Source organism: Ptychodera flava, chromosome 7, assembly GCF_041260155.1.
Source record: "Ptychodera flava strain L36383 chromosome 7, AS_Pfla_20210202, whole genome shotgun sequence".
NCBI lineage: Eukaryota > Metazoa > Hemichordata > Enteropneusta > Ptychoderidae > Ptychodera > Ptychodera flava.
Genome location: NC_091934.1, coordinates 21,975,502 through 21,992,871, shown reverse-complemented (window position 1 = coordinate 21,992,871; position 17,370 = coordinate 21,975,502). Strand labels below are relative to the sequence as shown.

Genomic DNA, 17,370 nt, shown 5'->3' with positions numbered 1-17,370 from the left:
TCATAATAATAATAACCTTTATTTCGAGAACCAGCTCATAGAAATATACAAACTTGATATAAAAACAGACAATGACGAGAACAATAAAAACATTGACGCTGTTTCGTTTTAATAAGTGAAATTTGGCAACATTGAAATCAGTCTACGAATGTGCTTTCGAGTGAAAAAAATATAGAATATATGAAGTATAAGACCATGCCATGTTTTTATGAAATCGACAGCTATATCGATATGGTGTACAAAAACCTGTTTGATAACAAATTATTTTTACATATCAACAAAATCAGTTATTATTTGACAGTACAGAAATGTTTTAGTGTATGTTTCATACGGTAGTTGTCAAGAAACAATTAACCGTCTTCTGCCTTCTTCATTTCAAATCACAATACAATTGTTGTAATAGTAGAATCGTCCTTTGTTAGAATGCATTGTTATGCTAATACATGTTAGTCGACACAGACAGAGCCAAGGCAATCGACAATGTTTATTCGATTGTGAACTCGAATCAATAGTACGCTGAAGTTCAACCATAAATGCCTCTTATGTCTATGGTTCGACCAACGATAACAAACAATAACGCTGTTAGTGTAACACTTCCAACGAATGTCAAGTGTTGTTACCCATAGCTAATATGCATAATGCCACAAGCAACCAAATTTGCAATGTGACACGTGGTCCTGATCACGTGTTCGTATTTTTCGACAGCTGGGTGATGGAGAGAGGGTTGCATATTACTCTACTCTGATTCCCACTTGAATGGCATCTAACTATCTATATCCATGATTATATAAGCTCTAATGTCCAATCTTTAGTACATGGGTGGTTTTAATTTGGCTCTCTGCATTATGCACATAGCTAGTGACAGATAGAAGAGTTATTTAACCAGGAAACTGTTGATGACTGAAGTTTCATGAGTGCTTTTATAGAGAATGTTAATATCAAAACAGGTACTGCTACTCTTAACAAACTTCTTTCATAGAATCGAGATTTTACTTACACAGAAAAAGAATGTTTCGAATTCTAAGATGCCCATGACTAACGAATTGAAACAAATAGAAAATTAAATTTGATGTATATGAACGAATATGTTTGTTATGGTATAGTAACGAGGTTGAAAACGAACACCACTAGAGACTTTCGATACTTTCAGGGTGGAGTATATTCCCAGGTTTTATTTTAATTCTCCGACAGAGAGAAAATTTATATCCTTGATGAAATCAGCTGATTCAAATACAATTAACCTTTTGAGCACTTAAGTCAAATTGTGTCGCCTTTATCATATTTATTCCAGTCAATATTTTCCTAGCTTTTGCTAAAATTTTGATAAAAACTCTGTAGTCCATGAAATGTGAGCAGCATATGCAGTCCATGCTATGAAATTAAGGAAAGGGATAAGTGAATACTAATAATGTGCAGTAGTTTATTATACCTGTCAATTTATATACTTTCCTTCACTGTAAAGTTACAGTGTATTGGGCCGATGTCCTAAAATCACCGAATAAAGACCTTACAAATTAGAGTCCAACATACTGATACGACAGTGAATAATTGGAATAACTGACGTTCTTTACCTTGTTATATAAAATGTGTGCTCTGAAAAGTTGACGAAATGTAACATTAGGATTTTCATTTAAAGTGAAATAAAAACGAAAGTAACAAGCTACAGCGTCAAATATCAATAATGGAATTCTTGAATAAATGCTGCAATTCCAATCCTGCTATATGACAATTCTTTCATCTTCCTTCTCAGGGAAATCGCAGCGCGTAATACACAGTTGCTTGTCCGCGGGCAAATGAGTACTGCTACTGTAAACACATTTCCTGCAAAATAACTGGTAAGAAATAAAGCGTCAGCGTATCTTTGAAGCCGATCTCATTGAGCTGCAGATCATAATTGTGAGTATTATTGAGAACGCGACGTTGAAATATTAATTCATTTCTCTTCTTTTTATTACAAACTTGGTTGTAGGAGAGCCACATAATTAGTATATTTATCGGTGGTGATTTTAAATTTTTTATGCATGAAATCTTCACGGTTTTTGAAAGATAAGTTGACTGGCGACTTTTCTATGCACCTTATAATGAATGTATCGTTAAAAGCCAGCGACAACACTATTGTAAGCACCACTCTTCGATGTCAGTTGGTCAGCAAACCCCCTCTGTCTCCTATTATTTCATAAACCCAGTTTACCTGCCAGAGGTTGCAACCACCCAGACAATTATGGACACCGTCGAATATATCTTTTGTTGTCTGGGTGGCGGTTGTGCTTTGAGGCAACGCTAGGTTCAGTACGCTGGAGGGTTCCCTTGCACCGGGTCCTGTTTTTGATGTGAGTATGGCATTGGTTGAGAATATGCCTGCTGTCCCTGGGATGTCTGTTCTGTAGTTGTGATTTCTCCCATGGCAACTTTGAAATAAAAGGAAAAAATGATAAGTTCACTTATTACGAGATGACAATCAAAATTAGATCCACGATATCAAAGCTCAGACGTACAGTATCCTTTGATGTATTTTGCAATATTTTTTATACTTTTGTTCTGTCTGTGAAATATTTTTTTCCATAGTAACTCCATCCAGTGTCCAGTGTTCAAAGTGAAGTCTGCATTTTATTGTTTGCAAGCGACTTTCAGTCCAGACCAGAATTTATATGTCAACTGCAAAACTGATCTTTTGACACAATGCGTTTTGTTGGCAATGTTGAACTAAAATTTTGTATTTCAGCATAGTTATAAATATTCTTTAGCTCGAAGAAATGCACTTGTTTTTATACAAGAAAGCGTTACAGCTGTCTCACTCTAATAATAGCCATGGATTTTTATCTGTGTGATCCAAAAAGCGAGTTATGAAGTACGATTGTTTGACGGTTTGCCTTTATTCAGTGAATGCAGGCACAACTGTTGACCTACTACAGTTAAACATTTGTATGATAACTTATTTTACATGAGTGAGAGGCATGACTGGCCCACCGATGCTCTAATGAATTAGCTGACTCCATCTGGTGACCATTTTAAAATGGTTGGCCACTATTTTGCAATACATTGCATTGATGTGATGTGGTTGATGTGGTGTTTCCAGGCCTCGATGAGAGGACTTTGTCCGCTTTTCCTATGATTAAAACTTCCAAGAGCGAATCCTATATTGAATATCCTCTCCTACAGCGAAGACTAAAGTCCTTAATTAACTTGAAACTTACCAGTGTTAGGTTCACTGTTTTGGACAACGGTGGTTCGTTGATTCGAATTTTGCTGTCTCATATAGCGACAGATACATGACATAATTCCGCAACATGTCGTAATAGGCAAGCCAATAACAAGTGCCCTGAAAAGATACGACGTAATTCTTTTCTCAGGGTATTTAGGTGGACTCCGTACATTTAATCACAGCCTTTATCTTAGAAATTTAGCAAGTATTCGAACAATAAAATTAGGCCAAAGTGAGTAAATTCTTTGTTTTACGTCCGCGCGCGCCTAGGTTTTTGGAGATTTTTCGGGAAAAAAAACAAAAACTTTCCTTTCAAAATTTCGCCGTTGGTGGCGCTATTTTGTCGCAAAAACAAGTCGTGGCTTTTAACTTTGCGACGAAACACTCCTTTACGGCAGTCAGATTTCACTGATAGACCGTGCGGTGACGTAAAACTGTACTCTCTACACTTTTACCCCTGTTGATTCTCTCTGCCTCACGCCGGAGCCTTACGTTCTCGCTGTCTGCTGTGGCTTTGCCTGTTTTGGCTTTGCCGTCACGATAAAAAATGGATGAAAGCAGAGAAATAATCGAAGATACAAAACAGGAAACCTTTGCACGGCAACTTGAGGGCATGGTCCTTGCGAGCAATCGGGACTTGAACAGAGAGAGAGATTCAGTCGGCCGATTTGACTTGGGTAAGGGAGCCTTCAGTAATTACAGGGGGGGTGGGCCGGGGGAATTGGGGGGAGGGTCACTTTTTAGAAAACAGTTCAAGGGGGAGGGTCACTTTTTATAAACCTATCTTGGGGGGAGGGTCACTTTTGACAGAAGCTGATATTATGGCCAAAACTTTGATTGTCCGTGTGATATTTCCTGAATAGGAAATCACCAACAAAATACGCACACACTTATAGACCGCCATGCATAGTAAATTGACATTTGGTGAGATTCCAAAATCAAATTTTTTACACAACCATAGACTTGTAACCACTCTAGTCTAATCAAGAACAATAATCTTAATAATCAAGCATACATAAATGTACAGATTTATCTAATTTTGTACTGAAAAAAAATTATTCATAGTTTCATCATAGACCCCAATGCATAGTGTATTGAATGACATTTTGGTGAAATTCCAAAATCAAATTTCTTGCACAACAATAGACTTGTTTTATTTTATTTTATTTTATTAAACCTTGTTTAACGAGGGTAGCCTGGTAAGCTTCAGTAAAGATGCTTATCTTCCCCAGGGTCCTCAAATGAACATACAAACTGATACAAAGCAGAACAACATGAAACATGACAAACAAAGCTACAACAATACAATGCACAGAAAAAAGTGGCCAGGAGTCACCACCTGCACACAGTATACACTGCAAGATCCGAGGTGCAAACTTTTTATAGACTACCCCTTCGCTACGTATTTAGGTGTTGCGAGTGTAGCGAAGGCTAGGAAAAGAAGTCTAATTACAGTGAAATATATCAATGCGCAGCCTATTTAGATGGGACTATTTTCACATAGAGAGTCTGGTATGGAACAGCTCGGTCTTGCCATCGATTTACATATCGTGAATAATTATGCCTTTAAGAAGAGAAAGAAAGTTGAGAGTAGTAAAAGAGAGAGGGTCATCGGAACTTCGTTTAAAGGACCAGGGACCCCTACAAATAATTTAAAAACTATACTAGGGTACGTTGGTGATTGATGAAAGCTAAAACATGATAATTTTCAAGATATGTTGAGGTGATGCATGTAGATATTAAGTATGGAATAGAACAGTAAAGTTGTAAAAGAGCAGTCGCGTCGTTACTCGCCAGAGAGACACCCATCTTGTAGCATAGTTAAGAACGTGTAGCGAGGTGTAACCAAATCTAGGAGTAAAATTTTTATGAAAATTGGAGAAGGGGGTGTAGCGGACGTAACGAAGTGTAGCGAGGTGTTAGGGCTGTAAGATGGTCACTTTTTACTCGCCAGAGAGACACCCATCTTGTAGCGTAGTTAAGAACGTGTAGCGAGGTGTAACCAAGTGTAGGAGTAAAATTTTGTGAAAATTGGAGAAGGGGGTGTAGCGGACGTAACGAAGTGTAGCGAGGTGTAATAGGCTGTAAGATGGTCACTTTTTACTCGCCAGAGAGACACCCATCTTGTAGCGTAGTTAAGAACGTGTAGCGAGGTGTAACCAAGTGTAGGAGTAAATTTTTGTGAAAATTGGAGAAGGGGGTGTAGCGGACGTAACGAAGTGTAGCGAGGTGTAATAGGCTGTAAGATGGTCACTTTTTACTCGCCAGAGAGACACCCATCTTGTAGCGTAGTTAAGAACGTGTAGCGAGGTGTAACCAAGTGTAGGAGTAAAATTTTGTGAAAATTGGAGAAGGGGGTGTAGCGGACGTAACGAAGTGTAGCGAGGTGTAATAGGCTGTAAGATGGTCACTTTTTACTCGCCAGAGAGACACCCATCTTGTAGCGTAGTTAAGAACGTGTAGCGAGGTGTAACCAAGTGTAGGAGTAAAATTTTGTGAAAATTGGAGAAGGGGGTGTAGCGGACGTAACGAAGTGTAGCGAGGTGTAATAGGCTGTAAGATGGTCACTTTTTACTCGCCAGAGAGACACCCATCTTGTAGCGTAGTTAAGAACGTGTAGCGAGGTGTAACCAAGTGTAGGAGTAAAATTTTGTGAAAATTGGAGAAGGGGGTGTAGCGGACGTAACGAAGTGTAGCGAGGTGTAATAGGCTGTAAGATGGTCACTTTTTACTCGCCAGAGAGACACCCATCTTGTAGCGTAGTTAAGAACGTGTAGCGAGGTGTAACCAAGTGTAGGAGTAAAATTTTGTGAAAATTGGAGAAGGGGGTGTAGCGGACGTAACGAAGTGTAGCGAGGTGTAATAGGCTGTAAGATGGTCACTTTTTACTCGCCAGAGAGACACCCATCTTGTAGCGTAGTTAAGAACGTGTAGCGAGGTGTAACCAAGTGTAGGAGTAAAATTTTGTGAAAATTGGAGAAGGGGGTGTAGCGGACGTAACGAAGTGTAGCGAGGTGTAATAGGCTGTAAGATGGTCACTTTTTACTCGCCAGAGAGACACCCATCTTGTAGCGTAGTTAAGAACGTGTAGCGAGGTGTAACCAAGTGTAGGAGTAAAATTTTGTGAAAATTGGAGAAGGGGGTGTAGCGGTCGTAACGAAGTGTAGCGAGGTGTAATAGGCTGTAAGATGGTCACTTTTTACTCGCCAGAGAGACAGCTAGAGTGTAGCGTGTTACGACGTGTAACCGAGACTAGAAGTGTTTTTCTTTTGAAAATTGGAGAAGGGTTAAGTGTTTTGTAACCTATTCTAGAGATTTATTTTTCCGAAAATTGGAGAAGGGGTGAGCGTGTGTGGATGTTTTCTTCATGATAATTCAAGTAACCAAACAAAAGGTTGCAGAGTGTTTTTATAAATTCTTAAGAAATTACTCGAGCATTTTCCGCCTGAAATTGTCATAGTCTTTCCAAATTGGCGCAAAGGAATTAATTATTTACCCTCGCGATACGTTATCGTTTTCGACACGATAAAACCTGCGCAATTCTTCTCGAATTGGAACTTATAATACTGGCGTCACTAAATACCAGCAGTGTTTCGACAACATTGTCTTACTGGTTACACATTTACAAATTCAGCCGGTAACCTATCTCTCTCGTGTAAGTATTCTGCGTAATATTTTCCGTTGTATTTCAACCACTTCTATGTAATATTCAGCTGTTATTAACATTGTATTGTTATATCAACTTATCGTTATGGTGTTTGTTACCGACATGCCCAAGATACTGTCTAAATGGACATACACACACTATAACCAGGACTAACTCAGGCAAGGGAGACAGGACTCAATCACGCAGCTAGACATCACAGGCAGACTCATTGACTGGTGTATCAGTAGCTGGGCCGTGAGGCCTAGGAATGGTTCCGTATTCAATAACAAGATCATGGACGTACTACAGACTAAGATCAATAAAAAGTTTCACATACTATTTTCTCATGTTTCTAGTAACGAGATCGACAGTGGCAGGATCTTTCTTTGTCATGACAACATCCGAAAACAAGTAAGTCTTTTGACCGCAAATGAAAAATGTTGTGACTGATTCTGAGGCAGTTCACTGCTAGATTTCAAAACGAACAAATACGTGTTGGAAAACACGTGCACTCGAAGCTCCGTGTACACACAATAGATAATTCTTGCATAGTAAAAATACGTCAGTTTCGAATTCATTCATATTCTTCAACAAAAACAATCTTCGTCAAAGTAGGTTGTCAGTTATAAAATTCCCGCACAAACGTGTCAGGGGTTGCTGGGCAAGCCTGAATGTCACGAATTTGAAGAAATTTCGTATTATGTTGGGCCGGGCTAATTCATGTTTTTAGTGTACGTAACCTCGATTTGTACACTTGACTTTCCACCTCGATGATACATGTATCGCGTATTTTCTGCAAGGATCGAAGTTGAATATGTGACAGTTTGCAACTGACAAAATGCCACATTGAATAGACAAGTACACTAAAACCTAATGGATCATCTGATACGTCTAAACGTCAAACGGTGCAGTACGGCACCTGTGAGATCGTGTTTAAAATTTGCAACATTATAATGTTGCACATCGGCGCCGTCGTGTTTCAAATAATGAGATGACGTAATTCTTTGCTTCAGACTCGATCACAATGGTGCACGAAAACAACTTTTTCAACGACGGCATTTCGGCATTCCTATCAACAGTCGAGATCGATAAAGCAGCCATACTCAAAATACAACTCTGTTGATCTGGCATTATTCGGCAATGGTCGGTTACCATAGGCCAGGGGTTTCATCAAGAGCCGGCAGCCGGCGAAATTGACCGGTTACTCTTACGATTTCGCCGGCTACCTTTTGGAAATTTGAACTCTTTCATTATAGCTAAAATATGTTTACCTTCTGAAATGATACGGACAAGTTTCATAAGATGTGTAATCAAACTTTTCAACGGCTTTTATGTGAAACAAAATTTAGAAGACGAGCGACTACTACGATCGCTTTGTACTACGATGCAGCACGGTCTTGCGTATACTGCCTCAATAAAAATCGGAATTGCAATTGACGATTCTATTGGCTACCTGAATTGCTGATTCCTATTTGGTGACCTTTATATACGCTAATGAAAACGTGCATACTACACCTGTCGGCCGTCGTTAGCTCAACTCAAAATGGTCGATGAACAAATGAAGACGGAAGCGATCGCAAGGTCAAGCTTTCGCTGTACGATCTCGGTTTTGAAGTGGACCAAGAAACAAGAGAAGGATAATTACGTGGATTTAAACTGTTTTCGTAGGCAATGACCTGATTTTTTTTCACGGAAATCTTTTTAGTAAGCCGATGTGCGTTGCACTGCGGTTGGCGTAATTGTGAAGGAGTATAGCCAGCAGGACGTATGATATGTACTGACTGCTCTTCGGTCTATCGACGCCAATAAGAACGTCGCGCAGAGTGGTTACAATGCGATCAGACCTCTAAATTCACTTCAAAAGATTTCGTCAAGTTCAATCCAAATGTGCGCTTCTGCATGAACGTACAAATTTTCATATCCTATATTAAGGTTCTTACTTTGCATACCCATATAGTCAAATAACCCTGAGGATCTTGGATTCTATTTGCGAAATATGGTAATGATTGTCATTTTTTTATCATTATTCGTTATATAAATTATCCTTTTTACCTCCACTTTTTCATCTACAGATTTCCATACCAAACATCAGGGTTCTTAATTTTAAGCATAACATTATGCATTAATAAGTTTCTAATTTACTGTGCTTAAAATATGAGTTTTTCATCCAGGATGGCATCAACAAGGGGAATGTTTCCCCTTTACCAGAAAATTTGGGGGCATTTCACCAGTTCATGTGTTCTACTTGTACCTCTAAGGTGTGACTGACACCATTTCATGGCAAGAGGGGGGGGGAGTGGTCCCCTTGTCAAATTAATTGGGGGGTGCCAACATTTCAACAGAGGGGGAATTCCCTATCCCCTATCTAGATGTAACACTGTATAATATCATCTACATATCAAATTTATATCATTAATAATGGTGAATTATTATAGTTTACCTCCTAAAAGCATAGAGGCTCTAAAGACTTCAGTTTTCTTTGTTCAAATTATCGTCAACATTACCACATTTTATCATTTTTAATTATGAATTATCATATTTAGGCCTAATCTCCCAGGAAAATGGCTTTTATGATATGAACACAAATTGCCCTGGAGCACTGCTGACAATTCCCCCGAAAATACTATATAGAAATTCAAGTGACTGTAAGCTGTAAAAAGTAAATTTTAGCTCATATTTCAGGGTTTCCAGCCTTCGGCCGGGAGGGGGAACACCCCCTCCCGGACCCTCCCCGATGACGACTGCTTTGTGGTCATGGCAGCTGCAAGCCGCCTACTTTTCCATTCTAGCCCCCAACTTCAAAACTTCATGAAACCCCTGAGGTAGGCTGTAGGTATTATTCATGCTCGGAAAAGCACGTTTCATACATCGGGTAAATATCGGACATGATGTCGCTTGAAGGATGTGTGGTTTCCATGGCCATGCTTGTTAATCATATGTCTGTTAATGCTAGCAATGTTCACCAAAGGTGAAATAGTCTGTAAAACCTACGACCAAATTTGATAAGTAGAAGTGCCGGTCAATTTAATTATACTGGCCGTCAGCGACAAATAAGGGACAGAAACTACGGGGCGTGGATGTGGGCCGGTGTTTTCGAAACACCGCTACATCAAAAATAGTGGCCCTTCAAAATTCTTGCACACAAAATTAGTGAACATCCCCTTATCCGTGCATGAAAATCAGTGACCCTCCCCTGTTACTCGAAGCATTTAGGGGTGGACCATTTGTTATCCTTGGGGGTCTGAAAGATTGGGGACATTATTGTTTTTTTTCTACATGTTCCACTGGATTTTTTTCCCTTGTGAATTCTGGCATTTTTTTTTTTTTGGGGGGGGGGGGCATTCTTCCTTCAAAGAAATGTTGTAATGCAGCGATGTTGCAAATCAATCTGTTTGTCTTACATCAACGGACTTGTACAGAAAAAGGGACCGGTCCCCCTATTCCAACTTTCGAAAACAGGATGACCCCCATTCAAACTTTCGAAACAGGGTGACCCCCTGCGCGCGACAAAGGTAAAACAAAAATTGGAATTAAATTGAATAATCCAGTGTGTGTATATATATATATATATATATATATATATATATATATATATATATATATATATATATATATTATATATATATATATATATATATATATATATATATATATACACAAAATGTATACAATGTGCCCTCCCGGTTATCACCATAATGGCTTTATGGCAACCTATATATATATATATATATATATATATATATATATATATATATATATATATATATATATATATATATATATATATATATATATATATATATATATATATATATATATATATATATATATATATACTTCTTTAGTTCAAGATCAGCTGGAGTGCTCAATACTAGAGTAGAGCTAAATACATAACTCAGTTGATCAGGGTAATCTAAAAAATTACATTTCCACTACAAATTTGTTTCGTATAGGCTTCAGAGCCGCCTACACTCATCGGGTGGTTGTGATCGACTTAAACGTTTGGGCTGCTGATTGCATATGTTGTTAGGCGACAAAAAATGCAATCTGTGCCTCCACGAGAAATTCATACTCCTCAGATATCCAAAAATGTGCTCCCTCAACAATAGAAACGAATTAGTATCGACCTGCAGACACAGGAGAAAATTTCTCCTGTGCAGTCACTAATTATGCACCCTTTTGCAACAAACAGTGCCAACAAAAACAAAAGATATTGTTCCCCACCTAACAACATATGCAATCAGCAGCCCAAACGTTTCAGTCGATCACAACCACCCGATGAGTGTAGGCGGCTCTGAAACCTATACGAAACAAATTTGTAGTGCCTGTAATTTTTTAGATTATCCTGATCAACTCAGTTGTGTATATATATATATATATATATATATATATATATATATATATATATATACCATAAAAAATTATATATATGTATATATATATATATATATATATATATATATAATATATAATATTTTTGGTATATTTTAAACACTCAGTCATACTGTATTTTAATGGAATTGTAGTCATGTCAGTTGTAAGATACGAACTTAAAAGTGTCCATTCTAAAGTTTGAATACAGTATATTGAATGAGCTGTGAATGTACTCCACTCTTTTTATGCATAACCAGATGTCCAGAACTGTTGTAAGAAAAATGTGATTGTGAAATATTAGTGCATGTTGCCTTCTAATACTGAATTCTCACAGAGAACAGAAAAGTATCAGGAACTTGTCATGCTTTTCATATGACCAGCAGATTTCATAATGATCAGTACACTGCGCAAAACAGACTTTCACTTTACAGACATCAAGATATTTCTGACATATATCTCTGATATGTTAATTTACTGCGACCGAAAGGGGCGCCGAAAAATATTAAACATCCAGATATCTCTGATATACATAATATCTGATATATGAAAGTCACGCAGCTGAGGGGATGCTGAAAAGTATTATTTTATATTTTAAAGAAATGCGCCCGAAGGGCGCGCCGAAAAATTTTAAACATACAGATATCTCAGATGTATGTATGTCTGATATATTACGTTTTGCACTAGGACGGGGATCTGAAAAATATGTCTTATTATCATTAAAGTTACGCGACCGAAGGGCGCGCCGAACGATGCAACTGAATAATGAAATTTGTGGCTGACACAATGCATTTTATGTAATTATGAGCCTTGTCGAAATTAAAAAACACACTGACACCCTACCCCCCCCCCCCCCCATTGGGCATTTCAAAACATGGTGACCCCTATCACCAAAGTCAAAAACAGGGTATGAAATTGAATGATGAAATTCATGGCTAGCACGATGCATTTGATGCATTTTAGGCAAGTATGAGCCCGCGTCATATTTAAAAACACTGACCCCCAATAATATTGGGCATTTTAAAATACATGTAGGTGACCCCTTCACCAAAGTAAAAAAACAGGGAGACCCCATGAATCCACCGGTCACCTAGGCCAAAGAAACTGACCAGTCCCTCATTCCCGCTAATTTTAAAAGTATCCCCGAAAGTATCTTGTGCGAATTATCATATCCAAGCCCTCCCCCAGTATATTTGGTCACAGTGCAAATTCGAAAGAGTTATTTCTGCCATAGTAATGAAAAGATACTGGGCCACGCCCCAAATGAAATGGGAAAATTGGACATTTGGTATATTGGAAATTGAAAAAACGGAAATGTGCATTGTGGGAAATTGAGTTTGTCAGAGAGAATTTGAATGGGCGCAAAGTTCCATCCTCTGTATACACACCCACGGCTCGAAATAAACGTTTTCGCCTGGTAGTCCACCATGGCTACCATTTCAGGGCTCGAAATTAGCGGTAGTCCCGCGTCCACAGACTACCAACTTTTCCCTGGGGCAACCAAAATCCATGAAATGGTAGCCCATACGGACTACCAAAAGCCGGGACATAAAATTCAGCCAGTATTTGGCGTGCAATGGCCAATATCTGAACTGACGTACTTGAGTGACAGGCACTGGAAGTGATGGTCAATGAAAACGCATTTTCATTGCAATTGGATCATAATGTATCAATCACAGACAATATGTCTCCTCCCAACAGAAAGCCCATGGTCTATTTTAGCACTGCTACAGTATATCTAGTCTCGACGTGCTGAGAAAGTCGTGGTCGTTGTCATGATGACTATCAAAATTTTCATACAACTCTGAGAATGAAACAAGTTGTCAATAGATTACCAAGCTTTGAGTATCACTGTTGTCCATTAGGCCAAAATAATAAAGATCGTTTCTGTCAGCTGGTCACGCGTGCGTCATTTCAGAACCTGCGCGTCATGGCTTTTTTGTTGGGGGGGGGGGGGGGGTTGTTACATAGTGATCAGTACAGCTATCCTTGATATCCCTGTTTGCATGTCCAAAAATGCTAAACAGAAAACGGAAGTATTATGCAGCCAATGATAAATTACTAGAAATTCACTTCATGGGCAGAATCTTGCAAAAATCGCTTTTTCTTGTCTGGTTAGTGAAAAACAATATCCCTGAACTAAAATATGCATGGGCTACCAGCCATTGTCACTTGGTTACCAACTTCAGAAAATGGTAACCCAAGTGGAATACCAGGGGAAAACGTTAATTTTGAGCCGTGCATTTCATGGATTTTGGTAGCCCCAGGGAAAAGTTGGTAGTCTGTGGACGCGAAACTGCCGCTAATTTCGAGCCCTGACACCTTGTATACATACCGTTTCCTATATTCAATCTCAGCCCAAAGATTTTAAATTTAGAAATAGGCCTAAGAGTTTATAATCAAGATGATAAAACCATTAGAAAATGAAAATATAGTTACATTTTGATTTTCTTTTTTGAACATGCAAATTGGTTTATTGGTTGGAGGAAACGTGCCATGGATTATAATACTTGACGATGACAGTTTTGTTTTAACATCTTCTGAAATTCTGTCATTTGTCTTGTCAGTGTGATCTGTCCATGTCGCATGCAATCATACCAGCGTATTATTTATTGGTCAACATACAAGAGATGATATGCATGTATCGACAGAGTGTCTTCACTTATCTAAAATCAGTGAACAATTCAAAAAGCAAAATGTAACTGAAAATAATTTTAAGAGGCTTTTGGAAAGACAAGAAGGGTGCATGGAAATGAAAAGTTACATCCCAAAAGGTTCTTGCTGATACTGATAGATTTTTTTTCTTCCACATTAGCTTGCCAGTTTTTTTTACAGAACTCATCTAAGGCAGAATTTTTTTCCCCTTGTATCTGCTGGGATTTTTTTTTCTCGAAAATCTTCCAGACCCCCAGGATATCAAATGGTCAACCCCTTAGTAAAAATGTCGGGCCCGACAGACACATCTCTGCGACATTAGCCCACAGGTGTGAACATGTTAGCTGAAATTGTTAAAAACTATCAAAGGTGCCAAGTCATGCTCTGCACAGTTCGAGCAAGGTTGTTGGTGTTTCGGACACTAGTAACGATACACGACGACACTGCACAATGTGGATCATATATAGACACGCTCATGAGTAAGGCTAAAATAGCCGGTATCAACAAGCTAAATGTTAGTGATTTCGGGACTCTAATATCGATAAGACAGTACTACACTCTTAAAATATCTCGACAGCCCGGGTCTGCGAAATCCGCGATGTTTACTCGATAAATTTCGGCAATTGCGGGATTCTAATATCGATACCGGACGGTACTAGATTAATTTGCATTCAATTTATGTCTCCTCACGCCGGGTCTGCGACTATTTTGATTCTAGGCCTATATGCCTTTATTGTGTATCTCGTTTACTCGCCTTGACATGCTGAGAAGTACTGGGAATCTTCAAAGTAATGACTACACGAGACGTTCAGAGTTCGCTGGTACTATAGACTTTATTTTTCGGTAGATAAGCTTGGCAGTTGCAATCGCCCAAGATGCGCTTCTGCCATAATCAAAATGTCTTGGGTCCGCTGTGTTCCTCTTTCCAATGTTCGTTGAATTGTCTTATAATATGCCTTTAAACATTTTTAAGGCGTGGCTTTGACCTTATAGGTATGAATTATGGATAAAATGGTACATCCAATCATGAATACAAATCTAACAGTTAATGTTCAAACGTCACTTTTACATGTTGCAAAACCCATCATGTGAAATTCCCGTGTTCCTATTTTCATCACTTAAACATATAACACGATTGGAACTAATTTAGGATAATTGGATGGTGAAGTAAGGTCGTTTTAACCTGAAATGTAAGCTCAATTGTTTTTCTTTTTACGTTACACACTTGTTTTATGAGTAATTACAACATTCAGCTATATGGCATCTAATACTTTTGAGAAATTTGAAAAATAAGTTAAACAAAATTATCCCAAATTAGTTCCAATCGTTTACAAAGGTGACAATTGCAATGTCATTTGAACTACTGGAGGAATCAATTACATCTTACATCTGTAAGGAAGCTTCAAGTATACATCAGTGTACAGCTGATACAATGTCAATACTACCAACTGGGGATGAGATCTGATTATGATCCCATGAAGCTTCAAGTATACACATAGATGTATACTTACAATTTTCTTGAAAAAAATAATGCTTTCTATGATAATATATGAATAATATCTCTGACACATTGAAATTGGTGGGATTCAAGTTGATGACCTTGCCATTTGGCACGGAGTATTAATGTGATATTCACGATGGCTTACATCTATTTGAATATATTCCAATACATGTACAAAACACAAGAGACACACACAGATCATCCCACAATATGACAGAGACAGAAATACATGTAATGTTGTATAAAAGCATGTTAGGAACTTTTATTTACCATTAAAATATCTGTATTACATTGTAAAAGAGTGATACACAATCAACCAAGTGTTCTTACATATGCAGGCCTTGGAAAACAATAACATATATTTTACTTAATTACAAAGGTGACAATTGCAATGTCATTTGAACTACTGGAGGAATCAATTACATCTTACATCTGTAAGGAAGCTTCAAGTATACATCAGTGTACAGCTGATACAATGTCAATACTACCAACTGGGGATGAGATCTGATTATGATCCCATGTAAATCAGCATGCAGTATTGTGATAAAAGTCTTTACTGTGTAACAAGAGAATTTCACAATACACAGCTTTAATACTTGGCTGCATATTTTTACAGGCATACCAATGAGCACATAAAGCCTAAGACTGATCATTGTACATAATCTGAAATATTCTGAGGAAAATGATGCATCATACCTATAGCTGCATAAAACAGGTTCACAAAGTTTTCAACACTCAAACATGTTGTTTTTAACCAACTGTACTGGGGTCCACTTGACCTATTCAAAGTATAGGTTGAAATGTTTAGGGGAAGAAGAGTTATGCCAAAAAGTGACCTAGCGGCTGACAGAGTCCTGCTGTGGTGTGCAGAGAATAACTATGTGTGAGACAAATGTGTTGATGAATAATGTACTTGTCGGTTTCAGTGAGTGTTTTTCCAAGAATTTTGGAAAGGTGGGACACCCTAATCCATGATGGTTAAAATAGGGGGTCACCGAGTGAGTGAAGCAAAGCAAAGTCACTGAAGGGAAAAGTACTAGGGGGCGTTTTCAATTGATAATCAATGTCATGAATACATTCATTTCAAAACAACATGGAAACTATCTTTTAATGGTTTGTGACATATTGGTATCATTAAAGTTTTTATTTGTAAGCAAGCGTAATGGCAGCTGATAAAGCTCAGCTGTGTTATGTAGAGACTACCTATTTCTGACACTTATGATGAAGAGGGTGGAAATCTTTGATAGCTCATTTAAGGACAGCTGTAAAAATACACAATGTCACAATAAGATCATCCGTAAGAACATGTCTGCCAAATATTAAAGCTATCAGATGAGCAGTTTTTGAGAAACAAAGTTTTTCACAAAAAATGCAAAAACGGCCCCAAATAATACATGTTTGAGTCATGGCTAAGGACATGAAAAAATTGTAACAAAATGGTCGCCATGCGGCAATATTGGATCATATTGTAACAGCAAATTGATGTGCATACTATGTGAATAAAATTGATGTTGAAAGTGCCCGATTTTTGGCTCCGTACATGAAATAATTATAATCAAAGTGAGACTTGAGTGGACACCGTGGGTCATCAGTATGTATTAGGGAGATGGTGCAGTGGCAAAGAATGTGAAATTTTCAGAAGAGTTACTTTCAGAATGTGCTTAGGAATACAATTCAGAATAACATTCAGACACTCACTATGTGAGATAATATTCTGTATATTCCAGAAGAGTCCTTTCAGAATGTGCTTTAGAATACAATTCAGAATAATATTCAGACACTCACTATGTGAGATAATATTCTGTATATTCTAGAAGTAACAAGTCATTGACAATGACATAGTCCCCACTTGTAATAGGAGTATTAGTCTTGATGGGGCAGGGAAATGAGGTCATTAAGAAGTATCACTGGAGTGTATATGTTCAGATCTATGGACACATAGGTCTATGTCATTGTTCCCATTTTGAAACAAGAGGCATGTCTAAGTTATGGTTC

The 17,370-nt window shown here is 38.0% G+C and overlaps 1 protein-coding gene across 1 annotated transcript in view; it reads right to left on the bottom strand.

Annotated features, from left to right (window-relative positions):
* The window catches only part of LOC139137020 (uncharacterized), a 42,072-nt gene continuing 24,702 nt past the window's right edge, over positions 1 to 17,370 (bottom strand). Inside the window, exons 4-6 of the mRNA XM_070704932.1 lie at positions 3,195 to 3,319; positions 2,192 to 2,408; positions 1 to 1,832 (exon numbers count right to left, since the gene is read on the bottom strand). Coding sequence (XP_070561033.1) covers positions 2,287 to 2,408; positions 3,195 to 3,319 — 247 coding nt within the window. The 3' untranslated portion in view covers positions 1 to 1,832; positions 2,192 to 2,286. The remainder of the gene's footprint in view (positions 1,833 to 2,191; positions 2,409 to 3,194; positions 3,320 to 17,370) is intronic.